At 45.6% G+C, this 27,196-nt stretch overlaps 1 protein-coding gene across 2 annotated transcripts in view; it reads left to right on the top strand.

Annotated features, from left to right (window-relative positions):
- Positions 1–27,196, top strand: part of MTMR7 (myotubularin related protein 7) — a 193,068-nt gene that overhangs the window by 139,281 nt on the left and 26,591 nt on the right. Inside the window, exons 11-12 of one of the 2 annotated variants that reach the window (XM_033944219.1) lie at positions 8,507–8,707; positions 21,522–21,656. In XM_033944219.1, coding sequence (XP_033800110.1) covers positions 8,507–8,707; positions 21,522–21,656 — 336 coding nt within the window. The remainder of the gene's footprint in view (positions 1–8,506; positions 8,708–21,521; positions 21,657–27,196) is intronic. The other variant, XM_033944229.1, reaches the window with a different exon arrangement.

Genomic DNA, 27,196 nt, shown 5'->3' on the forward strand with positions numbered 1-27,196 from the left:
ACCAGTGCTGTGCTTTCAAGATTACTCTGCCAAGATCTCAGCGCTGCGCAAAGCCTATGCTCTCAAGTGTGCAGAACTTCACAGAAAGCATATTTAATTCACTTTGCAGTACCCGGCTCGATTGAAGATTTTCTACGAGGGGAAAAACCACTTTTTTGAAAAGGCGAAGGATGCCCAATAGTTGGCAGATGGCTCAATACCATTACTGCAAGACTTTGATTTGTTGTGCCGGTGCCCCTGTTTCTAAAGGTACTTTTGGTGTGACCATTTTTTTCTTCCTTTTTTTATTGTACTAGTTGGATTGGGGTGTCCTGTTTGTACTCTGAGAATGGCCTTATTACATGGCTGCCAGTGGCAGGGGCTATGTTTTGTGTTTCTGACACTATGTTGTGTCAGCCTCGGCGGAACTGCTTGTTTGCTTGCGGTTGATTCCCCTGACTGTTGGTGATTTTGAGTGGTCCAATGGAGTTGGATGTGATTTCTCGGAACCTTGTCATGTATTATGCTCCTTTGTTCTACTCTCGGGTCTCTGTTTTGTCACAGAGAGCAGATCATTATCTACCACCTTTCTCTGGCAATGGAGTGGCCCTGACCCGAATTGCCTGGATTGCTTGTAGTATGGAGGCCGCATGAACGCTTTTGGGACCTTGATCTTTTGAAGCAGCCCGAATGTGGGTTTTTTCCCTTTTCTTGTGGAGATGAGACAATTGTATTTACTTATCGGATTCGCTTTTCCTTCCCAGTCTTTCCATCCTACTATTGGGGATTTTCCCCGGATTTTTCTGTCCATGTTTGTTGGATTGGGCTGCTTTCAGGGATTAAGTGGTGGAGGGGAGGAGGAGGAGGGAACAGTGATACTAGTGGGGTGATGTTTAGCTCTGGGGTGCAGGCTTACTGTTATTGGAGGGCTTAAGTGTAAAATGGAGCCTGGAGTTGGGGATTTCCCCAGAGGATTTGGATTTTGGTAGTTTTATTAAATGAATCCCTACTTTATCTGTGAGTGTGGCGTTGCGGGAGTGTCAATTTTTCCTGATCAATCAGGCTTATTTCACCCGGGAACACCTCTTTAAAGCGGGTTTTGTGGATTTGCTTGATTGTGAAAAATGTGGGCAAGGGGTGAAATCCTTTTTCCATGCGTTTTGGAGCTGTTCTGTGGTGCAAGGATTCTTGCGGAAAGTCATCTGTTACCTGGAGGGTCTTTTGGGTTTTAATTTGGTATTTTCTCCAGCTGGATTTCTGTTAGATAAGCATGAGGCTTTCTGTCTACCTAATCGTCTCCACCGGCTTTTGGTTCGGAAGGCAAGGATGTTGGCTAAAAGGGTGATTGTACGGGTTTGGACTGTTGCTGACCCCCCTTTCTTTTGGGATTGGCGGAATTGCCTACATATTCTCATGTTGATGGAAAGGGAACATGCGTACTTCCTTTAAACAGAAAAACCTTTTTTTGAGAATTTGGGGGCCCTATTTATATTCTTTGCCACATAAAGCTCAGAGTTTAGTGCTCAACTCTTTTGATACTTGATGGTATGATTGGAGGTCTACATCAGCTTTGATATGGGGATGAGGGATTCCTCCCGCTCATTACGGGTTCGGGGCTGTCACTGTGAAAGAGGTAGAGGGGTGTGGTGTGGGTTTTTTTCTGTTTTTTAATTTGTTTGCTTAAGTCTGTGGTTTCTGAGACTCTCCCTTTCCTTTCGTCGTGGGCTGGGGTCTCTAAGGAACTAGAACCTTGGCTAGTTCTCACTTGTTGTAGCATAGATGTGTGATTGCAATGGGGGAGAGGGTACTGGAAGGGATTTTCTTTTTGCTTCTGGGGGGTGGAGAATATCATAGTTGTTGTACTGTGAAATTTGATGATACCATTATTGTTCCTATTCTGATCCTGTTAATGTTTCTGGTATGTATTTTTAATATGCTTTTTTGGTTGTTTTCTTGTATCATCAATAAAAATTGTTTGAACTAAAACTGACTTCCATACTGAATCTAGTCTTTTGTGCTGCTAATTTTTCTAAACTTTCCCAACTTGGTTTATTGAACTGTAGATTAGCTCTGTAAGGTTTATTTACATCGGAAGGAGGGACTCAATGGCAAGAAAGTTCCTGTCCAAGCAGCCCTGCGTCACGTGTGCAGGAAGCTGCCGTTCCAACAGGCTGGTATGCCTACCCCAGGAAGCATGAAGGGGCCGACCCAGGCGTCGCGCTCTCAGGTTTGTTTATTGCTTTTTTTGCCATCCACCATCAGGAAGGAGGGTGCGAGGGTTGGAGGGATGTTGAACTGGTGATAGGGAAGGAGGGGGCCTGCTGCTTCACCCGCAAAAGGGGGAGGGAGTTGCTTGGGCTGTTGGATGTGGACCGGCCGTAGCTGAAGGGAATGGGGACAGTTGCTGAATTTAGTCTGGGGATTGGGGGAAGGGAAACAGATGCATTTACCTTCCACTCCCATTGAGAACATCTAGTGGAGCTAGAGGGAAGGGGGAGGTGCCAGATCCATGGAGTAAGAGAGAAGAGAAGTTAGACACAGGGAGATATACAATAAGAGGGAAGATGGTGGGCATGGATGGGAGTTTAGGAACAGGGACAAAAAGGGGAATGCTGCATCTGCATGGGGGTGGTATGGACACAGAGGAGTAATGCTAGACATGGGAGGGTATATGGACACAGAAAGAATATGGCTAGACATGGGGGAGAATAACAGGAAGGAAGATGCTGGACAGGCGGATCATAGGATATAGAGAAGTAATAATGTACACAGGACGAGGGGATCATAGAATGGTGAGATAATGAAGGCAGGGAGATGGGCACAGGGGAAATACTAGAAAGGAAAGTAGAGACAGAGAAGGGAGTTGCTTGCTGAACATGGGGGGGAAATCCATATACAGTACAGAGATGGAAGATGAATGGTGAGCATGGAGAAAGAAGACATGTTAAATGGTCAAGAGTCCCTGGCAATTGAGTTGAATAGACAGAGGGAAACAGAAACCAGAGCCTGGGACCAATGTGATGTGAAGAGTAAAATGACCAGACAACTAAAGGTAGAAAATACTATTTTTCTATTTTGTGCTTAGAATATATCAGATTTGAAATGTGTATCCCGCTAGAGCTAGTGTTAGACATAACTGGGAACTGCAAAGCCCAGGCTGTGTTGCTTTAGCTTCCAGCTGGCTTAGGGCTCTCTCTGACTGAGGGTAGTTTCCCTAGTTGCACTCTCCTAACACTATTCCTGTCGTGTGACTGCGGTATTCTGTTAACATGATTTTTCTGTGTAGCATTCTATAATAATTTGGCTTATTCAGTTTTCTTGCTAATGGAGGGGATATTTGTGAAGGGGAGAGGTGACAGGGATTTTGCTGATCCTTGCTCTGTATTATTTGTGTTTACGTATTGTGGCAGGGACACCCAACTGACCCCCTTATGGGCCCACTGTGTCCCTGCCCGACTGAGCAGTTCCACATGTGACTATGATATCTGTCCTTTTCAGTGTCTCCCACGCACACTCCTGGACTATGTTTAAAAGCAAACTTTCAAAACAAAAGAAAACTTCAAGCAGCCTCAGTATTTTAATTAAAAACTCCTGCTTTATTTTCCGGGGTTTCATTCACCCTCAGAATAGTTAGGCTTGTCAGGATTACAGTCCTCAGGATAATGTCCAAACACAGTATAAGAAAAAAAAAACAAAAAACCACCTTTTGTAATCCACAATGAACCGGACGGGCCCACTATTATCCCTCCACTGAGGTATCAGGATTTGGAAGGCTTCTTATCCCTTCTCCCACCACACTGGTGGCAAAAGCTTCTCTTAGGTTTTCAATAGATTTCTTTACTTCTTTTAAGCACAAAAAAACACAATTCACTGTTCCTTTTTGCCAAACATTTGGCTGTTGCACTGCTATGTGGCACCCGGGCCTATGCACCACTAGCCTGGCTGGGTCAGTTGTCCCATTTCACTTCTACTATCCCACCCACCAAACTGCAAAGCTGGGATTTCATTTAGTGTAGCCTAGCCGTTTCCTGATCTTCTCCCCAAGCTAGGGTTCAGGGCAACAAGGTCAGGCAACTCTGCCTTATACTTTCTTAAATGGGAAAAAAAACTCTTACAGGATTTTCAGAGTGAGGAAAAAAAGTCAAAATAATTATCCCAGTACAAAAGCCAAACATAAGCTTCTGCTATTGTCCTCTCTCTCTGTTGAGCTCCTCACAACAGGGCAAAACATTCAGCCCTAGGCTCACGCTGCTATCGTGGAAAAACTAAACTAAACAAGTCAACAGGCTTTACAAACTTTCAGATAGGAAAAATTACTCTGACCTGTTCCAGACTGCTCCACTAAGGGCTTCTTTTACGAAGCCACGTTAGCGGCTTTATCGCATGTGACTTTTAATCACACGCTAACCCCCGCGCTAGCCGGAAAACTACCGCCTGCTCAAGAGGAGGCGGTAGCAGCTAGCATATTAGCGCGCTTTAAACCGCTAACGCGGCTTCATAAAAGGAGCCCTAAAACTCCATAGATTTAGGGCACTGCTCTGCATTTGGAATACACTCCCAGTCCATTTGAGGAAAACCCTCTTCACTTTCAGCTGGTGAGCAGGATAATTGCACACATGCGTACTTATAGCTTTCTAGGGTTGTAAAATGAAAATGGAAAAAAATAATGATGCAAAATATTTTCATAAAATCCAAAATCTTATTTTTTATTAGATATCAATATTAGATCATAAGAGTACACAATTAATTTTATTAGCAAATCAATTGAGTATCTTTTGCATCAGAGAATTATTACAGAAGCCAAACGCTGGCCTTTCTCCTAACAATTCCAAAGTTTTTACCAGTTACATTCTATTATATAACTTTTGGTTTAGTGACATCATCAAGTTTGACGACCAATAACATTTCTATGGGTGGTCTCAAAGTTTAGACAAAGAAACATTCCTCCATGTTTAAAAGTTATACAAAGTTTTCAGAAAATTACTTTTGATTTCTGAATTAACATTATAACATTCAAGAGAATCTATAATTATTAACATGGTGCTGAGAAATTCTCAGCCGTAAAGGAAAAAACTCTTCCTAAGCTGACAGATTCAAATTGCATGGCCTTACACAGAAATCTTACTCTGGAGGAAGGGGGTTTAAATCCCCCTCCCCTCTCCCTGAAGCGTGGGCTTCCAATGCCCCCCTTCTTCCTATTCTTGAGACTGACTCTAATTACTTCCAGATGTTGTGCTCAGGATTTTCCTTAGTGTTTCTTCAGATTTAAAATATATAAAATATGTTTTTCATAGCAGCACAGTCATTCACTTCAATCCAATCATTCACATTTTGCTTGGCCAAGCTTTCATTCATTCAATAAATCATAATTTTCATTCAAAACTACATCCAATTCAGTTTGAGACACGTTATATCTCAGTTTGGAATATGGAGTCTAATATGCTCTTCCTAACTGGCCTAAGCACATCTGTTATCAGTTAGAACCACGAGGCTAAAGGCGGGAAGCTGAACAAAGAACAGAAACTATTCACTGGCACAAGATGGTGGCCGAAGACAGGACAGTTATAGTACACACAAAGAACCTAAACTGGACTCCATGTAATCATGATTTCCACCATGATTTAGCTCAACAGCAAAGTACACAAGAAAACACCATTCTTTTCCTTATATTAATCTTTAGTGTGTTTTTTCTTCTGGCCTTAGCTACATTATATTTAAATGTTTTATTCACCTGTTTTTCCGTACGCTTCTATTTGGGCGCGGTCCTTAACTAACACAGATGTTTGTCTAACTAGAATTACCCAGAATCATACGAAAAACTGGCGCTACAAAAATACTGCACTATCATGCTTCTGACATCCATTCCAATATCGTCCCATAAACAGCGCTAGCCACGAGCCACGACACTGGATTTAGTTCCTCCATGGAGACGTCTCCTGGCCTGTCTGTAGATTCCTAGCTGCTCTTGTTCTCATTCAGCTCCTCCTCCTCTGCCTGAGCTCTGCTGCTGGAAAAGGACTCTCTCAATCTATGCCCCTCCCCCTTGATTAATTCAGGTGCAGGTTTGTTAAGCAGGCTGATTCCTGGCCAGAGCACATTCTTGCCTTTTATTAAAGGGTCAGATTTAAAAGGAGCAGCAAAGAAATATTTCTCCTTTTTGAGCTGTGCTGTCTTGGCTCTGATTCTGGGCACAGGAGTAGGACTAACATAGGCTGTTTCTGGATCAAAGTCCATTATCTCATGGTCTGGAAAGCGCAGTGCAGGGGTTCCTGCCACAGTATAAAATGACAATTGTACAGAATATTGTTTCTTTATATACTTTAATAAAATAAGTTCAATATAAAATCATAACTATTTGATGCTTGTGCGGATGGGATCAGACAATTGATTGGGGCAGGGACAGGGACCAAGCTTGTGGGAACGGGGCAGAGACAGGGACAAATTTTGAAGGTGAGAATAAACATGTGGATAAAGGTGAGCTGGATGATATAGAATATCTAGATTTTCAGAAAGCTTTTGATAAAGTTCCTCACAAGAGGCTCCTGAGAAAATTAAAGTATCATGGGATAGGTGGCAAAGTTCAGTTGTGGATTAAGAATTGGTTATTGGATAGAAAACAGAGGGTAGAGTTAAATGGTCATTTTTCTCAATAGAGAAGAGTAAACAGTGGCGTGCCGCAGTGGTCTGTACTGGGACCGGTGCTATTTAATGTATTTATAAATGATCTGGAAATTGAAATGACGAGTGAGGTGGTTAAATTTGCAGATGACACTAAACTGTTCAAAGTTGTTAAAACGCATGTGGATTGTGAAAAATTGCAGGCGGACCTTAGGAAATTGGAAGACTGGGCGTCCAAATGGCAAATGAAATTTAATGTGGACAAATGCAAAGTGATGCACATTGGGAAGAATAACCTGAATCATAGTTACTGGATGCTAGAGTCCACCTTGGGGATTAGCGCCCAAGAAAAGGATCTGGGTGTCATCGTAGACAATACGATGAAATCTTCCGTCCAATGTGTGTCGGCGGCCAAAAAAGCAAATAGGATGCTAGGAACTATTAAAAAAGGATGGATAACAAGACTAAGAATGTTATACTGCCCCTATATTGTTCCATGGTGTGACCTCATCTGGAGTATTGTGTTCAATTCTGGTCTCTTTATCTCAAGAAAGATATAGTGACGCTAGAAAAGGTTCAAAGAAGAGCGAACAAGATGGTAAAGGGGATGAAACTCCTCTCGTATGAGGAAAGACTAAAACGGTTAGGGCTCTTCAGCTTGGAAAAGAGATATCTAAGGGGAGATATGATTGAAATCTATAAAATCCTGAGAACGGGTACAAGTGAATCGATTTTTCACTCAGTCAAAAATTACAAAGACTAGGGGACACTCGATGAAGTAACAGGGAAATACTTTTAAAACCAATAGGAGGAAATTTTTTTTCACTCAGAGAATAGCTAAGCTCTGGAACGCGTTGCCAGAGGATGTGGTAAGAGCAGATAGCGTAGTTAGTTTTAAGAAAGGTTTGGACAAGTTCCTGGAGGAAAAGTCCATAGTCTGTTATTGAGAAAGACACAGGGGAAGCCACTGCTGGGACCTGTATCAGTAGCATGGAATATTGCTACACCTTGGGTTTTGGCCAGATACTAGTGACCTGGATTGGCTACCATGAGAATGGGCTATTGGTCTGACCCAGTAAGGCTATTCTTATGTTCTTTGTCTCCATGTCATTCTCTAGACTGTATCTCTCCTTTTGCTATGCTCAAACTGGGCTAATGTTTAAAGGCCGTGTTAACGGCACATAAAGTTTGAGCAGTGACAACTTCAGTAGCTCATTTACATTCTACTCCCATTGAGAACATCTGTAAAGCATCCACCTGGTCCTCATTTCATACCTTCACATCCTACTATTGCTTGGACATTCATTCCAGAAGGGATAGTTGGTTAGGCCAAACAGTTCTACAAAATTTATTTTCCACTTAGAAACCAACTTTCCTCCAACCCTGTTGTTTTTGCCAGGCTCATGGTAATTCTTAATAACCCTCTTCTTAAAGGCATGAGCCTGACAGCTAGGAAGTCCCGCACGTGAGAATATGTTGCCTGCTTGTCCTCAGATAAAGCAAAGTTACTTACCTGTAGCAGGTGTTATCCAATGACAGCAGGCAGATATTCTCACAACCCGCCCACCTCCCCTATTTAGCTTTTTAGCTTGTAACTGAACTGATGGTCCTGTGAGCCGGCAGTAGGAGGGAAGGCATTCGTGCATGCACAGAAGGGCTGTTCTAGATTTTTTTTTCTTTTAAAAGTGACAGTACACTTTTGCACTGTCCTTACCAGGTTCTGTGGATGATTTCACTCACTTGGGAAAATATCTGCCTGCTGTCCTGAGATAACACCTGCTACAGGTAAGTAACTTGCTTTTTTTTTTTTTTTCTTTATGTGCAGCAAGTAGATTTTTCTGTAGAAATCTGTTTCAAAAATTAGGGTGTTTGTTTTCCTTTTAATGTCAACTCGTGCTTTGTGTATTAGGTATGGCAATTTGGATGGTGATCCAAGAGAAGTTTCTCCCGTCCTTGATCAGTTTATAGAATGCGTTTGGCAGCTGATGGAACAGTTTCCCTGTGCATTTGAATTTAATGAGAGGTTTCTGATTCATATTCAGCATCACATCTATTCCTGCCAGTTTGGTAACTTTCTGTGCAACAGCCAGAAGGAGAGACGGGAAATAAGGTATGATCTTAGACTAAAAAGAAATTTCAACAAACATTCAGGTTTTGTATCTTCTGAAAATTCTATCCCGATAACCATTTTTCTTGCAGTGTGTTTTATTTAATCATAAATTAAGATTTGTATATTTTTGTAGTAAAACAATTGCTTCTGCCTGAAAAATTATGAAATGAATTAAGAATACAAAATCTTTTGATTATGCATGCAGTATTGCATAAATCTAATCTAAAATCCTTTTTAAAAGTTTAGATGTAGAAGAAAAAGTTATTTTTCAAATACTTTCTGTTATGTCTCTTCCGGATTCCATACTCTAGGTCAGAGCTGTCCAATTCCGGTCCTCGAGATCTACTGGCAGGCCAGGTTTTCAGGATATCCACAATGAACATGCATGAGAGAGATTTGCATACCAAGAAGGCAGTGCAGGCAAATCTCTCTCATGTATATTCATTGTGGATATCCTGAAAACCTGGCCTGCCAATAAATCTCAAGGACCGGAATTGGGCAGCCTTGCTGTAGGTCAGGGGTGGGCAACTCCGAACCTCGAGGGCTGGAATCCAGTTGGGTTTTCAGGATTTCCCCAATGAATATGCATGAGATCCATTTGCATGCACTGCTTTCAATGCATATTCATTGGGGAAAACCCAACTGGATTCCGGCCCTCGAGGACAGGAGTTGCCCACCCCCGCCCTTCTCACAATCTGGGAGTTGCAGAAATCCAAACAACATTTCTGAGCATGTGCTCCTTCTACCTTAGAAAGAGAGTTAGTCTCCTGTAGTTTCAATTTATGCAAGTAATCTGTTTAGAAGTCTTTTTATCTGCTCTGCCTCTTTTTCTTATTTTTTATTTTTGAAAAGTGTTTATTTTTAGCGTTTTTGGTGTGAATTAGCTGGTGGAGGCCATCTTGGATTGTATCAATCTTTTTTTCTAAGCTTCATTACCTCTTCAATACCCCTCAATTTTGTGGAAAACCGATTGGGATGGACTCCTCAGCCCTTAATCTGTCAACTACATGTGTGGATTGCACTGGATTTCCTTCAGGGATAGAGAGCCGGCCTGGGTCCGTGATATGAGCAAAATGTCTCGCCCAGGGGTCGTTCTGGACAATGACACCAAACATCTGTGTACTGAGTCTGGGGATTCCTTTGGTGTGGCATGAGCACCTCAGCGGGACCCAGCAGTGGCCTCAGGATGTGCATTTCCCCTGGATTTCATTTGGCTCCTCTGGAGAGTGTATACTTAGGACCCAGCTACTTTGACTTAGCCAGCGGGTGTGTCGCCTTCCTTCAAGCTGGTCGCTCCGGTGCCGGAGGGCCTTGTGCAGGAACCCTCTTATCCAGTTACATATGATCCAGACTGCATTAGTCGTCATATGGATATTATACCTATCCTGTGTGTTGACATTTTCTATTTTGGATCCTGCCAATACCCTTGCCGGGGCTCGTCAGCACAATATCTTGGAGCCTCCAGATTTGGGTAAGGATCCCACTATCCACAGACTTTTTATGTCTGTCTCTATCCACCATTTTATTGCTGATGCCCTGAAAGAGCTTAAATTGGACTCTGGGCCTTCTACATCTCAGTGTTCGGTCATGGACCGTTCTAATGTGCTATCCTTTTTTCCGCAGTGTATCGATCTGGTGACGGAGCAGTGGGATACCCCAGAAAGCTCTTTCTAGCTCTCTAAAGCTATGACTACACTTTATCCACTGGATCCTGATGTTCAGCAGCTTTTTGAGCAGCCCGAGATGGATTCAGCTGTTGTGCAGGTTACCAGGTGCATGGCCCTCCTTAGCAAAAGGGGAGTAATGCTTAAAGACTTCCAGGATCACAGAGTGGACATTGTCTTGAAAAAGCTTTTTGAAGTAGCTTCTTTGGATATCAAGGCTGTTGCGGCAGCCTCCTTTGCGATGCGCACTTGTCACACGAGATTGCGCCTGGTACCCTCTGTGGAGGAGTTGCCCTTCCCCAGCTAGTGATGGAAGGTGTGGATTATGTGATGAACGCCCTTTATGATCTCATCACAGTTCTCAGTAAGGTCTCGGTTTATACTATGTCGGCGTGTTGGGCTGGGGTCTCTGCCTCCAAAGCCACTTTAAGCAGACTTCCTTTCAAGGGTCAGCTTCTTTTTGGGAAAGGTTTAGATGACCTCATGGCCAGTGTTACTGATCAACACCCTAAGTTTCTCCCTGTGAATAAGTCTCGCCAGACTTCTGGAGGGGACCATAGTACTTTTCGGCTCTCCTGCATATTTCATCAGGGATCCTTGGGCTCTTCCACCCAGAGCTATTCCCAGGGATACCGGCTCTATTTCAACAATTCCAATTCCAGATGTCCTTAGTCATCCAGTGCCTGTGCGGCTGCTGCCCCAGTGATGCCAGAAGTCAGGTGGGGCTTCCTCATATCAGGGGTTGGCTGTCTGTTTTACCAGGAGGGGCTCGGTGGTCCTGGCTTTTCTTCAGGAGAGCCTAGAAACAGGTTTAGCAGTGGTCTCCCTTACAGTTCAGGTTGCAGGCCTTTCATGTTTTTAGAGCACTCAAAGGCACTATTTCACTTCCTGCTCATCCAGATATGCCAGGTTTATGAGAGGGACACTTTGTTTGCGATCTCTTATTGCGTCTTTCTTTCCCTTCATGGAATCTTACTGTCATTCTGCAGGACCCCATTCAAACCACTGAAGGATACTTCTCTTCTGGATCTACCAATCAGGACTTTCTCTCTGGTCGCCATTGTCTCGGCATGGTGTATATTGGAGTTTTAGATTCTTTCATGCAGGAACCCTTTCTCTGTATTACGGACACAGGAATTATCCTGTGTACTATACTTTCCTTCCTACTCAAGGTGATATCAACCTTTCATGTCAACCAGGAGGTTCGTTTGCCTGCATTTCCTTCCTCAGGTTCGGAGCATGAAGATCAGATCTTATGCTTGTTGGTTGTCCGGAGAGGACTAATGATTTCACATGGTCTGATCACCTTTTTGTCCTGACTGCTGCACCTCGCCATGGTCGGCCGGCATCCAAGTCCTCGATCACTCGATGGATTCAAATGGCCATTTCAATGACTTCCATCACCTGTGGCACGCAGCTGCCCATTTCGCTTAAAGCTCATTCGACTGGAAGTGTGGCTGCGTCATGGGCAGAGTCTCACGCAATTCATCTTGCTGAAATTTGCAGGGCGGCTACATGGTCCTTTCTTCATACTTTTACCCAGTTTTACCAGGTGGGTGTGGCTGCTCATTCCAATGCTGTTTTTGGTACCTCTGTGTTGAGAAGCAGGCTCTTCTTTCCCTCCCTAGCTGTTATTAGTGCTTTGGTACGTCACCTAGTGTATAGAATCCAGAAGGAATGTAACAGAATGGAAGATTAGGTTTCTACCTTCAGTAATTTTATTTCTGTTTGTCCCTGTATGATTCCATATGACCTGCCCTCTCTGTAGGCCTAGATTCTTAAAAAAAAATGCGTCAAAAAACGATGGGTTGCTATCGCAGTCGTTCTGGTAGTGAATTAAAAAGAGCGAGTCATTCTCCAAAATACACTCATGTCCCTTTCAAAATGGGATCCTGGGATGCACCAGGGAGGGGCCTAGGTCTCTGATTGGCCCAGATTGTTTAAGGCATTGAAGAACACTGGGCTAAGTCGTGGGCCAGACCCCGCTCATCTCTACGAAATCTCCACCCCAGCGCCCGCTCCCATAATAGTACTAATTGTAACACTATTTTTTCCATTCATTTTTCACAGATACAGAATATAATCTTATTAACAACACATAATGGTTAACCACAAAATTAAACTACACAAAGCACACTGACAGCAGATGTAAATTCTCAAAATTGACATAATTCAATCACTAAATTCAAAAATAAAATCATACCCCCCTACCTTTGTTGTCTCCCTTCCTCCATGCTATGCCTTACCTTCTGGCCTGCTCCCGCCTGTGGGGGAGGTGCTCTCACATCGGGGCTCAGCGATGTCTCCAACCCTATGGAAAACGGCACAGATGCGCCTCCACCGTGCATCTCCTGCAGGGGACTCCCCGATGATGTCGGTGTGCCCTGCATTCTCCTCACTAGCTCCTCAATTTTGCCGAAGATGGCCGTTCTGGAGCGCTGCGAGGTTCCAGCAGTGCTTCATCCTCTCCTCTTCGGCATTGCTCAGAGCAGGAAAAAAATGTAGCGAAGTAAAAAAAAAAAATTTGAAGAAGCTTCAGGGAGAGTGTAGCTCAGACAACCTTACGTGCAGCCATCTTGGATCTCTGTGATCATCTAGCATTCTATAACACTGCCATGCTGGGGTTGCAAACAGTGCTATCACTGTACCAGCACCCCTGGACCAATCGCTGATTTTTGTCACCAAAAGCCGATGCCACTCTTGGAAAATAGCTCAGCAATTTTAAAGAATCTACCGGAGTGCTCATTTTAATGTTGAAGAGCCCATTTGCACGTCAGTGTCGGAGACTGCTGGAAACCTTGCTAAAAACAGATAATCCGCCACAAAAATACTTGCAGGCTAAACCATCGGAAAACAGTTTAGCGCGGCATTAAACTTTTGAGAATCTAGGCCTTAGTTGTTGAATAGCCTGCTTCTTTCTGCCTTGATTGTTCTCTTTGCAGACTTGAAGTCTTTCCAGCCAGTTGATGGATCCTGTGGGCAGTGTTCCATTTGTTTGAGTATGCTTTACTGAAGGCTGTCTCATGTGGGTGCTCGTTGCATGCAGTAGGTTAGCTCTATATTGTTCCTCAGTGTTTGGCTGGATTGCCTTTGTACATGTTTATTACTTGTTTCATGTTTTGCAGAGCAAACTGGTTCACAATTTTTGTGTTGCTGGGGGTCTTCCCTCATATCCCCTTGCCTATTTTTAGCCTATTGATCATACATATTCGAGAGACTGTGTACTTTTATCAAAGTTAATTTGTATTTGTCATGGATTTGTTCAGGTATGTTGCTTGGCTTTGGGACTTAACTGGATATGTTTCTAGCTCTCAGTTTAAGGGGGAGGAGTATGTGCTCAGAAAAGTGTTGCATTTCTGCAACTCCCGGATTGCAGGTTGGGATTGAACACCTAGCATACGAAATCCTACAGGGACTAACAGAAAGAAGATTATCGAAGGTAGAAACCTAATCTTCCAGTATTGGACATAGGTCACAATGGAGATCCAAAGGGAAGGAGAGCAGATTTTAGTAAAGCTATCTGCTGATGTCACAATTGCTTTAATTTTTCTACTTATCATCTCAAACAATGGCCTTTTATCTAATATTACTTAGTAGAAATCTAATATATAGTAAAACCTTGGTTTGCAAGCATAATTCGTTCCAGAAGCATGCTTGTAATCCAAAGCACTCGTATATTAAAGCAAATTTCCCCATAGGAAATAATGGAAACTCAGATGATTCATTCCACAACTCAAAAACTTTAATACAAAATACAGTATATCAAATCTCAATCTATGCATTGCTACTGTGTAGAACAGGGGTGCCCAAAAGGTCGATCGCGATCGACCAGTAGATCGCGAAGGCAATGTGAGTCGATCGCGGAGCCCATCCCGGGCTCCGTGATGGACTTGCATTGCCTTCGCGTTCTACCTGCTTCCTTACGCGGTAAACAGGACGCAGAAGCGCTGGGCCAACCAGACTTCCCCCTCCCGACATCAATTCTGACGTTGGAGAGGAAGTTCTGGGCCAGCCAATCGCTGCCTGGCTGGCCCGGATCTTCCTCCCTGATGTCAGAATTGATGTCGGGGAGGAAGTGACGTCATCGCCACGGATGGGAGCTTGAACTGAGAGCTCCTGTTCGGGCCGGCAAAATAACTATCATTTCGGTGTGAAAACGGCGCAATTTTTTGTTCCCGGGGGCTGGTGAGGTGTGTGAAGTCGCAACGATTTTTTTTTTTTTTTTTTTATTCAATTTTCTATACCGTTCTCCCAGGCGAGCTCAGAATGGTTTACATGCATTTATTCAGGTACTCACTATGGCAACGCGAAAAAAGTTGCCCGGCGACAAACCCGGCCAGCGCACGATGGAACAAGCGCTGAGCCGGGCTACATGTGGCAGCATGGGCCCTGAGATGTGCAGCGGGGAGGCGGCGAAATCGAGCGGGGCCCTGGCGGCTGTGGCGGACATGGTGGCGGACCCGGTGCCAGAGAGTTCACTGATGGACCCGCTTACTAAAGCGGATATGCAGCGATGGATCGCAGAGGTAAAATCTGAAATCTCTGCGGTGGCGGTGCAGGTTCGGGAGGCAGTGCAGGAGTTGCGCACTGACCTGGTGGAGGTGGGCACGAGGGTCGAGGTGGTGGAGATGCGCATGGATAGCTGTGAGGACAGTGTAACCAGAATGCAGAGATCACTGGATACGGTGTCTGCGGATTACCAACTTCTTCAGGATAAGGTCGAGGACCTGGAGAACCGCACCCGGCGTAACAATTTGAGGGTGCGGGGCCTGCCAGACCTGCCTGAGTTTAAGGATGTTCGTGCTACTACAATCAAGCTGATCAGGTGGCTCCTGCAAGACGACACATTGGAGCCGGGACTGGAGCGGGCTCATCGTGCGCTGGGACCCCGGACACTGGATCAACCAAAAGATATAGTGTTGTGTCTTCAGAGCTTTGTCCTTAAAGAGCGGATTTTCCGCAGAGCCCGGGAGATGGGCACAGTCACCTGGGAGGGCCACCGGCTGGAGTTCTATCAGGATCTAGCTGCTGGCACGCTCCAGAAACGGCGGGCGTTCAGGGAAGTGACCAAGGCTTTGCAGCGCAGCAATTTGCGCTATCGTTGGACTTACCCTTTTGGAGTTGTTATTACCATCAACGGAGTTCACACCAGAGTTACCACAGTTCGAGAGGCTCGTGGGCTGCTACAACAAGCGGGTATTGAGATCCCTGAGGAGGCTATCCCGGCGGGAGGTGTAGTGCCTGGCCAGGGTGGGCGTCCTTCTACCTCCCACTGGCAACGAGTGGAAAATGGATCCCGGAGCGGGAGGGGTGGCCGAGGGGGTGGACCCCCTCTTCGGGCCACTGCTTCGTCCTCAAGTGCTCCTCCCTGAGAGCTGACTGAATGTACTTGTCTTTTTCCTGTTTCCACTGCCAGTTTCATGTCTCGGTGGGGGGTCTTTGGACTCCCCTCCGGGGGAATGGACAGTTGAGTCTTTCCCCTTGGGAGAGTGTTGTGTGGGGGTTATACACTACCTGGTTTGGGATGAGGGGGGAGGGGGAAGTTGAAGGTTTCAGGTTGGTGTTATATGGGGGGTAATGTGGGGTGGGGGAGGGGGGAGTGTAAATGGTGACATGGGAGCTTGAGGGATTGGTGGGTTGGTGTGTGGGGGATTCTTGTACACACCGTTTTTGATAGTTGTTGTTTGAGTGTGGGATGTGTGTAAGGGGCCATGGAGATGGTTCACTTCTTTATATGTTGGTGGGAGGTCTGAGGACTCTCACTGTGGGGGAGGGGGGTGGTGGGGAGGGATGGGGGGAGAGAGGGGGGGAAGGGGGGACATATCTGTTGGGGTTGGGTTTGCATTGTCATTATTTTATTTGGAATATGGGGACGTTTAAACTGGTCTCTTATAATATTAGGGGTCTCAATTCTCCCAACAAGAGAAGGGCCTTTTATAGGGAATTGCTCCGTTTGAGGGCTGATGTCTGCTTTGTCCAGGAAACACATTTACTACAGTCCCATGAATCCTTGGCTGGAGATCACAGGTTCCCGCAGGCCTTCTGGGCTTCCCGGGTGGGCACTTCTAAGAGGGGTGGGGTGGGGATTCTTATTCGTAAGGGGATCCGGTGTGAGGTACGTAGGGTGGTGCGGGATCCTCAGGGCAGATACATTATGTTGGAGGCTTTGATTGAGGGGGTCTTATACTCCCTGGTAAATATCTATGCCCCTAATGAGGGTCAAGGGACCTTCTTTCGTGAGTTGGTCCCTCGGATTCTCAAGTTCAAGGGGGGTGCCCTGGTTTTTGGTGGGGATTTCAATCTTACAGTGACCCCCCATTTGGATAATTCAGGGAGGGCAGATCATTATGGGAGAAGGGATCGTAAACTGTTGCGGGAGGCATTGGCCAATTTGAATGTGGTGGACTGTTGGAGGTGGCTACATCCTTCGGTTAAGGACTATACTTACTTTTCGGGAATACACTCCTCATATTCTAGAATTGATTATGTTTTTGTGGAGCGGGGACTACTCCGGAGGGTGGAGTCCGCGGGGATTGAGTCACTTACGTGGTCGGACCATGCCCCGGTGTGGTTGCGATTCCAGGGGGAGGGTGGAGGCTAGGGACGGAAATTTTGGCGTTTTAATGATAGTCTTTTAGATGACCCAGAGGTGGGAACACAGATAGAAGGGTGGATACAAGAATATCTTGATGTAAATGTGGAGTGTGGAGCTTCATTGGAAGCGGTTTGGGAGGGGTTAAAGGCTACCCTAAGGGGCAGATTAATAGCCCTGGCATCGGCCCGACAGCGTAAGCGGCGGGAGGATGCAGCGGGCCTGTTAACCATGATTGGCAGGTTGGAGAGTTTGCATAAGCGTTCTCCTTGGAATGTAGAATTGCGGGAGCGCTTGTTTCAGGCCCGTAGGGATCTCCAGGCTTTAGACTTGGACAGATTACACCATAACTTACAGCTCCTCTAACAGAGATATTTTGAGTTCTCTAATAAAGCTAGTCGACTGGTTGCACATCGTCTTAGGGTGCGACAGACGCGCAACCAGATCTTTTCACTCCGGGCGGCTTCTGGGGAAGTGTTACAGACTGAGGATGCTATCCGTGCCCGTTTTGTGGAATATTATTCCCAGCTTTATACCCCGGAAGATCCAGGGCCCTCGCGGGACCAGGACGCTTATTTAACTTCAGCAGAGTTGCCCCAGATTACACAGGCTGATGGGGCACGGTTGGACCGCCCTCTTACGTTGCTTGAGGCTCGTAGCGCGCTGCGTTCTATGAAGCTTGGTAAATCGCCTGGGTTGGACGGTTTTACTGTTCGGTACTACAAACGGTTTCAAGATCTGCTACTGCCTCCTTTATTGCGCTTTCTTAACTCTTTACAAGGGAATAGTACCCTCCCTTACTTTATGCGCTTGGCGGGAGTGACGGTGTTAGCTAAGGAGGGGAAGGATCCCCTCCAATGTGCTTCCTACAGGCCGATAACCTTACTGGGGGTTGATACTAAGATCTTCACGCGAATTTTGGCGGACCGATTGATGAGTTGGATCCCTCGGTTGATCCATCCAGATCAGTCGGGCTTTGTGGTAGGCAGACAGGTAGGTGATAATACTCGTAGGGTCTATAACTTATATGATAGGGCTAGGGGGGGGGGGCGAGAAACGGTGTTTTTATCTATCGATGCTGAGAAGGCATTCGATAGGGTAGCTTGGCCCTTTTTATTTCGGGTCCTAGAGTCGGTGGGGTTGGGCCCACGTATGCGGGACTGGATTCGGGTCCTGTATAGTGGACCTTTGAGCTGCATCAAGGTGAATGGTGGTTATTCGGAGACTTTCTCTCTGGCAAGGGGCACACGTCAGGGGTGCCCGCTTTCCCCGCTCCTTTTTGCTTTGACGGTAGAACCCCTGGCGCAGCGAGTGCGGATGAATCAGGATATTAAGGGGGTTATGGTACCGGGAGGGGATTTTAAGCTGGCCTTGTTTGCGGATGATATTCTGTTCACGGTGGAAGAACCTGCGACCTCCTTGCCAGCTATATTGCGAGAGTTGGATATTTATGGTGGGGTGTCGGGCTTTTGGGTCAATGTTGGTAAATCAGAGCTCCTCAACATTAACTTGCCTGCGGACCGGGTGTCCTATTTTCGAGACCGATATCCGTTTCGGTGGGTTCAGCGCTCTTTGCGATATCTCGGTGTTTATTTTGGACCACCGGGAGTGGATTTATATGACCTTAACTTTCCCCCACTCTTTCGTCGTATTCGCCAAGATTTGCTTAATTGGAAAGATCTGTATTTCTCTTGGTTGGGCCGGGTGGCCATCGTGAAGATGATGATTTTGCCTCGTTTGTTGTTTTTATTTCAAGTATTGCCTCTTTGGGTGGGTAGAAAAACGCTAGAGGGGGTTCAAAGGCAAATCTTTAATTTTATTTGGGCTGGTAGGCGGCCAAGAGTGAGTAGAAAGGTCCTATGTATGGGGAGAGGGGATGGAGGGCTGGGGGTCCCAGATGTGGTGAAATATTATCAGGCTGCTCAGCTGCGCGCCCTCTTAGAATGGCAGACGCAGACGCCAAAACTGTGGGTGGAAATTGAGCAAAATTTAAGTGATGGAGTGCCTTTGTTACATAGGCCGTGGGTACCTGGTAGGGCGCGACTGGTAGGGGGGGTATCCTCAGTAGTGACTTCCTTGAGGGTATGGAATCAGACCCGAGCTTGTTTATTGGGGAGTAGGCGACATTCCTGGTATACTCCGTTGAGACACAACCCTGACTTTCCACCGGGAAGGGATGGGGGAGTGTTTGCAGACTGGGAGTCACGGGGTTTGGTGTGTGTGGGACAGTTGTGGGACCCGGTTCAGGGAAGTGTTAGACCCTTTACAGAACTCAGGGGTAAGTTTGGGTTCGGGATAAGGGATCTGTTCCCCTACCTACAGGTTTTGCATTATATTAGGACCTCGGGTCTCCTGGGTGACTTGAGGGGTGGTAAGATGCCCTTTGAGCTGCTATTGGGCCCGGTGCTTCGGAGGGGAGCTCTCTCTGCAATATATAGGTGCCTTAACGGTAGGGGGGCCTCCCTTCCCTACATGAGGGCCTGGGAAGATGATTGTGGTTCGGCTATTCCCTGGGATACTTGGGGTGACATATGGTCGGAGATCTCCTCGGCGGGGATTTCTGCTTTGCTGATCGAGAACGGTTACAAGGTTCTCTTTCAGTGGTACTATACCCCTCAGGTTGTGGCTCGTTGGCGGGGAGGTGCGAGTGTTCTGTGTTGGAGGGGCTGTGGGGAAGTGGGTACCTATTTTCATATGTGGTGGCAGTGTGGGCAGGTGTGTGGATTCTGGACTGAGGTCTTTGATCGGGTGTCCCGGATCTTAGATGTCCAGATACCGGCCGATTGGCGACATGCCTTGTTGTTTTGGCATCAATTGGAACTGGCTGGGGTTGACTCTTTGTTTTGTAAGTTGGCATTCACTGCTGCTCGATTGGCCATTGCCTCTTTGTGGAATCAGGCGCTCTCTCCCACGTGGGCCCTGGTGGAGCAACGTTTGCTTAATTGGCAGAACCTTTATCATTTAACGGCCTTGCGGCATGGTAAACTACATGGCTATGCTCATGTGTGGCGCAATTTTTGGGCTTCTGTGGGGGTCTGTGGTAGGGGTGGTCAGGGGCTTTGAGTTAGTCTTGGGGTTGGAATAGATGGGCGATGCTTGGGGGGATCTTGTAACCATATTCCTTTTCAATCTTGGGTATCTGTTTGGAATTGACTATCTCTCAACCATATTGAGAGCTGTAGGTATTGTGTTTTGTCCCTGGGGGGTGGGAGGGGGGATATTGGCTGTGCTTTGGTGGGTATTCTAGATTGTTTTTATTAGTTTATAGGACTTGCACATGTCTATGCTGTTGATTTTAATTCTGTGTGCTATTTTGGAGTGTGGTATTCAGCTTTATGTATTTTTGTTCTTGCATTTCATGTGCAATTGTTCTGTATTGTTTGGAGTGTTTTTCAATAAAAGCTTTTCAATTATAAAAAAAAAGAATTGATGTCGGGGTGAAAGGTTGGTTAGCCTAGCGCTTCTGCATTCTGTTTACTGCATCGGCAAGCAGGGATCATTCAGAACTCAGCGGCAGTGGCTTGGGGGCCTGTTCACCGATGGCAGCAGCGGTGGCTTGGGGGAGGGCAGGGAGAAAGAAAAAGAAAGAAAGGGGACAGGCAGGGAGACAGAAAGAAAGAAAGACAGAAGGGAAACAGAAAGAAAGAAAAGGGGGCAAGGAAACAGAGAGAAAGGGGCAGGGAGACAGAAAGAAAGAAAGGGGGCATGGAGAGAGAAAGAAAGGGAGGGCAGGGAGACAGAAAGAAAGACAAAAAGAAAGAAAGGGGGGACAGGGAGAGAGGAAAAAAAGTTGGGGGAGGAAATAGGGCATGGAGAGAGAAAAACAGACAGAAAGAAAGGTGGGGGGGGGACAGGGAGACAGAACGAAAGACAGACAGAAAGAAAGAAGGGGACAGGGAGAGAGGAGAAAAAGTTGGGGGAGGAAATGAGATCTGGAGGAGAGGAAGCATACAGGAAGCTGAAAGAAGGGAAGAAATATTGGATGCACAGTCAGAAGAAGAAAGTGCAGCCAGACTCATGAAATCACCAGGCAACAAAGGTAGGAAAAATGATTTTATTTTCAATTTAGTGATCAAAATGTGTCTGTTTTGAGAATTTATATCTGCTGTCTATATTTTTTTACTAGGGCCCTTTTTACTAAACTTTAATAGCGGTTTTTAGCGAAGGGAGCCTATGAGCGTCGAGAGCAGCGCAGGGCATTCAGTGCAGCTCCCTGCGCTAAAAAATGCTATCGCGGTTTAGTAAAAAGGGAGGGGATATATTTGTCTATTTTTGTATAGTTGTTACTGAAGTGACATTGCATGAAGTCATCTGCCTTGACCTCTTTGAAAAAACCCTGGAATATAAATGATAATTAACATTTTCTCTGCATACAGTGTGCTTTGTGTTTTTTAAAAATTTTATTGTTGGTAGATCATTTTGACTTGGTCATTTTAAAAGTAGCACGCAAGCCCAAAAAGTGTGGGCACCCCTGGTGTAGAAACTAAAGTACAGAGGACAGTATTAGTTTTGCACAGTTGGGATTATTTGTTCTAATATTGTTTTTTTGTATTATCAGACTTCAAGAACGAACCTATTCACTTTGGGCTCACTTATGGAAATGTCGCATGGACTACATGAATCCTATCTACAGAACAGACCATAGTCAAACCCAGGGAATCCTTCGTCCGCAAACTGATCCTTGCAGGTTCAAGTATGTCTCATGAAATATTATATTTCCTTTTTCTCAGTATTGTAACACACTGAAGGAAATAGAAGAGAAAAAAACAATCATAGATTATTTTATTTGCCTGTTTCTGCTTCTTTTATGGTGTAGGATTAGGATTAGGTTCTGCATCTTGAATATGTACAGACAGATGGGAGTTTGCATAGCTATATTACCAAGGACTAAATTTAAATATTGGGCCAAGATAATACATTTCTTTTTCCATACCCTGCAGCTTGTTGCAGCATTTGTAGGCATATCATAGCCTTGACCAAATTCATGCTGTGGTAGACTTGGCATTCTTACAAAATTAAATAGATTTGAGTTGAAGCACTTTTGTGTCTACATATCAAGCACTTCAGCATATTATTGAAATGGGGGCCTTGCTTTCTCTTTCTTTAGTTACAAGGATATGTACATTAGTTTTCAGGATCAATAACAAGCTACAGAAAATTGAGATGGGGAAACTAAGAACACACCTGCTATAGTGAATCTACAATGCTACAGGATCAATAATGAGCTACAGGAACAGTACACGCATGTTGCAGAAAACTGAGACGATTTTTTTTTTTTCTGTTTCAGAATTTTTTATTTATTACAAATTTATATACAAAGTAAAAGATATAACACTCTGAAAACATACACAATCTGAACAGAACTTAAGATAAGATAGTCGTCCGTGTGGTTCCTTCACGGAGACTAAAAGAATCCAACAAAAACAGATCAAGAACCTTCCCCCCACCCCAATTCCACCCCATTCCCCCCCCCACCCTCCCCAGCATTTCAGTGTCAAAAAATTCAAATGAATCAAAAATTCAAAAGAGCACTTTGGGCTCCATGGGACAAGCTATCCCAGACAGGAGCCCAAACTGCCCGGAACTTTCTCCAATGACCAGGGCCACAAGTCTTAATTAACATCCAAATATTCATACCTTAACAAGGTAAATAGTTCATTTTCCCACATAGTAATGGTAGGTACCTCTGCCTGTTGCCACAATCTATAATAATAAAACCCTAACTCCTATCTGCGTGTTCCGTGATCTGTATGTCCCTGGCAGGTAGAAGTGCGCATGCGCACTTTGACTCCCCCCCCCCTCAATCACTGTAAGGCAGTTTGTCGTCGTCACCCCCCTGACAAACCTGAACCCCTGTTTACTCTCCCATCTGACCCTCCCACTGCGAGATGACCACAAACCTCCTGGCTCCAGCAGCTTCCACAGCACTCTAAACACGCTGCTTCGCAGCCTTCTACTGCCTTGATTTCCTCTGCCGCGTCTCTGTCTCTGATGATATCAGCAGGGACGCGACAGTGGAAATCAGGGCAGTAGAAGGCCGTGAAGCAGCGTGTTTAGAGTGCTGCGGATGCTGCTGGAGCCGGGAGGTTTGTAGGTTGTCTCGTGGGAGGGTCGGATGGGAGGGTCAGTGGGGTTATCTGCACAGCGGCGGTAGTGGCGGGGAGGGAGGAAGATGGAAACATGCTGCTCAACGGTTCTACTGCACAGGATGATGGGAGGGAGGGAGGCAGGCAGGCTGGTTGGCTTCAGGGGTGGGGGTGAGACAAAGTCTGGAAGGCAGTGAGGAGGACATAGGAAGGAGGCACTGGGGGCACTAACGACATAGGAGGCACTGAGGGCACTGACACAGGACAGAGGCACTGGGGGCACAAAGGACACGGGAAGGAGGCACTGGGGCACTAAGGTCATGGGAAGGAGGTACTGGAAGTAATGGACACAGGACGGAGGCACTGGGGGCACTAAGGACACTAAGGGGCACTAAGGACATAAGGGCACTAAGGACATAGGAGGCACTGAGGGCACTATGGACATAGGAAGGGGCACTATGGACATAGGAAGGGGCACTATGGACATAGGAAGGGGCACTAAGGACATAGGAAGGAGGCACTGAGGGCACTAAGGACAAAGGAGGCACTGAGAGCACTAAGGACATAGGATGGGATACTAAGGACATAGGAAGGAGGCACTGAGGGCACTAAGGATATAGGATGGGACACTATGGACATAGGAAGGGGGGCCACGGAGAGACAGGTAGGCATGGTGCAGCAGAGAAATACAGGCAGGCAGGGGGACAGGGAGACAGACAGAAAGAAAGATAGACAGAGGGCCAGGGAGAGACACAGACAGAAAGAATGACAGACAGACAGCGTACAAGGAGAGAGAGACAAAGAAAAAAAAAAACCCCAGACAGACAGCACCCATTAATGTAACGGGCTTAAACACTAGTAAAAGATTTCCTAGCCAGCAAAGAAGCTTTTTTCAGTAACAAAGAATTGCCCTTGGACAATCCCAACAAAGAGATTTGAGAGAAAAGCAGGACATTGCCTGTAACAGAACTCACCTCCACATGATCGTCTGCAGATGAAGACCAACAAACGATCAAAAGGTTTGCAATCTGTCACAGGACCAGAACATATGAAAGAGTCCAGCTGGTGTTGAATGGCACTTTAGATAACTGGCATGAGAGGCAAATCCTGCCACATGCGCCCTATAAGGTAAGATATAAAGGCGTAACAGGAATTTGTAGTGCTGTTCCTGCAGAACCACAGAGTGAGTCAAACGTGGGAGATGTTTCATAAGAAGATGCAAACCATCACCAGTTATCTGCTCAGAGGAGGCAAGACCCTGATTCCACACCACCGCCAAAGCTTCATAGACCCATGGAGCACTGAAACTGCCCAAACTGACCTGGTGAAAGACAAACTGGTTCTAGGCTGTCAAGATAAGGTCAAGGTGTCCTGAACCATATCCACCATGTCCTCATTCAAAGTATTGTGGTCCAAAGAGTGTAAGTAATGTGTAACTTGGCCATAGGAAAACCAATCTCAAGCCTGCAAGATTCCTCGAGCTTGGAGATCCAGAAAAGACAAAGGAAGTCCGTGCTCCAATACCACATTCCGCACATAACATAAACCATTGCCGGTCCATCTCTGCAGATATAGCTTAGAGCCATTTGGATCCAAGTCTCGATTCCTCCATAAGGGCAATAGTACAGTAGAGGTGAAAGTCAAATGCATGCGTTTGCATAACCATTGCCAGCACTGTCGCATAAATTTCAACAGAGGATGGGAACGGATAGGGAAAATCCAATGAGGTCTTTTGGCATGAAGATAATGTAACAAGTGCATGGGTGCCATCAGCTGCTGTTCAAAAGAAACAGGGGTATAGTATTGAGTGTTCTTGATCCAATCGACCAGATGGCGAAAGAGACAGGCAATATTATATCTTCTCAAATCCAGCAATACCAAACCACCTCTCCCCACTGGCAAAGAGTTGCGCTAAAGTCAGTCTGGGTTTCTTTTCGTTCCAAAGAAATTTTCGCATAACTTTTTGATACTGCCCCAGATCCTTATTAGTCACGTACATAGGAAAAGTTTGCATCATATAAATCCATTTTGGAAACAATACCATTTTAAACAAAGCAATTCTGCTCCTCAAAAGTCAGCGGGAATTTGGTCCAAAGTGCCAATAAATCCCGTGACTTTTCCAACAATACAGTAAAATTTCAGCATAAGCTTTCTTAAGGTCAGCAGTAATACAAATCCCCAAATATTTGAGTCTGTGCGCCACCTTTCATAAAGGAAAAGGGGAAGTCCAATCCTCATAATTATACCCACTAATGGGCAAAGCCTCAAATTTTTCTAAATTTAATTCAAAACCCGACACCCCCCCATGAAGACCAACCAGCTGCAAGACCCGTTGAAAAGATCTTTGGGGTTGGGTCAACAACAATAAGACATCATCGGCAAAGGCCAGACAGTGTACCTCTTCCTGTCCCAAGATAGAGCTATCCTCCCTAATACGCTGCAACAATGGTTCCAAGGACAAAATGAATAATAAGGGAGAAAGCGGACATCCCTGACGTGTCCCCCCTTGCCACCATAAACCCAGCAGACACAATTCCATTCACCAGCACTACCGCGCTGGGGTTGGCATAAAGGATCCGTACCATGTCCAGAAAGGGGCCCACAAACCATATTTACCCAAAACTGAAAACAAATATTCCCAGGCCACAGAGTCAAAAGCCTTATGGGCGTCTAAACTAATCAACAAAGCAGGGAGGGAATGAGTAACACTAAGTCCCAAAGCAGCCATAACTTTTCTCACAGTCCACACTGCCTGTCTCCCCTGGTCAAAGCCGATCTGGTCCGGATGAATCACCCTAGGCAACAAAGATGACAAATGGCGAGGCCAAAATTTTTGCCATCAATTATAGTTCAAAGTTAATTAGCGAGATGGGCCTATAAGAATCCACGGTCAGGCTTAGGGATCAGTACTATTTGAGCTCAATTAGCATGGGCAGGAAAATTCTCGTTCATTACCACCCAAGCAAAGTAAGCCTATAGATGCTCAACAATGTGACCCTGCAAAATTTTATAAAATTCAGAGGAGAGACCATCAAGTCCCGGGGCTTTGGACAAAGAAGAGTTCTTAATTACCTGATGGATCTCCAAGGCAGTAAGAGGCTCATGAAAAAATTGACTGGACTCCCCTGAAAATTGTGGCAAATGAAGTGTTTGCAGATATGAGTGTAAAGTGGCTGGGGTGGATTGCTGCTTGCTATAAAACTTCCGAAAATGCTGGAAGAATATCTCAGTCAGGTGCTCCCCTTTTTGCTACAAAGGAACCCTGATGAAATAGACCTTTACAAAAATGAGGGCCCTGTCAAGGGTGTACTAAACGAGCCAGCAGTCTACTAGACCGATTACCATATGTGTAAAAACGATGTCTATAATAATGATGGGACCGCATGGTGCCTTCATGAATCTTAGTTTGCAGGGCCAGACAAGACACCTGAAGAGAGTTATGATCTATCATGGATTCTGAAGCTATCCATTGATGCTTACACAACTCCACCTTTTTATCTAAGTATAAGAGAGCTCTCAAGTGTTCCTTCCTCTGTCGGGCTATATACGCTATAGTTTCCCCATGGAGAACTGCCTTTGCAGCCTCCCGCAGCAAAACCAGATCAGGAGTGGAAGAAGCATTATCCAACAAAAAGTGTTCCCAGCAGTGAATAATATGAGCCCAAAAGCACTGATCCCAATACAAAAAATAAGGGAATTTTCACAGACTAGGTCGACTTCCAACATACATTCCCTTGTTTCGTAAAGTCTGCAAAATCTTGGATCGCTTTACTAGTGAGTTAATGCCTGCCACATTCCACGAGAATACCCTCAGGGCAGAATCACCTATAGTCAGCATGGTATAAGAACAACAGCAGATACATATAGAACAACCCAGGGGTACAATGCCCAGCCCTCACCAGACCCCCATCCCCACAAGCCCAATGACCCAACTCTCTAAATCCATCCAAACCAAAAGAAACCTGACACTGGAGTACTGACCCCCTCCCTCCCCAACCTCCCCTCCCAGGGAAAACCATCCCCCCTCCACTCCCCACCCCCAACTATCTCCCCCAAATATCCCACTTCGCAGGTCACGACTCAATCCTCACCCTAGTAGAGCTCAACCTAAAATGAACCTGAATAGAGAAATAACTACTCCCCAGCC

Source organism: Geotrypetes seraphini, chromosome 1, assembly GCF_902459505.1.
Source record: "Geotrypetes seraphini chromosome 1, aGeoSer1.1, whole genome shotgun sequence".
Classification (NCBI taxonomy): domain Eukaryota; kingdom Metazoa; phylum Chordata; class Amphibia; order Gymnophiona; family Dermophiidae; genus Geotrypetes; species Geotrypetes seraphini.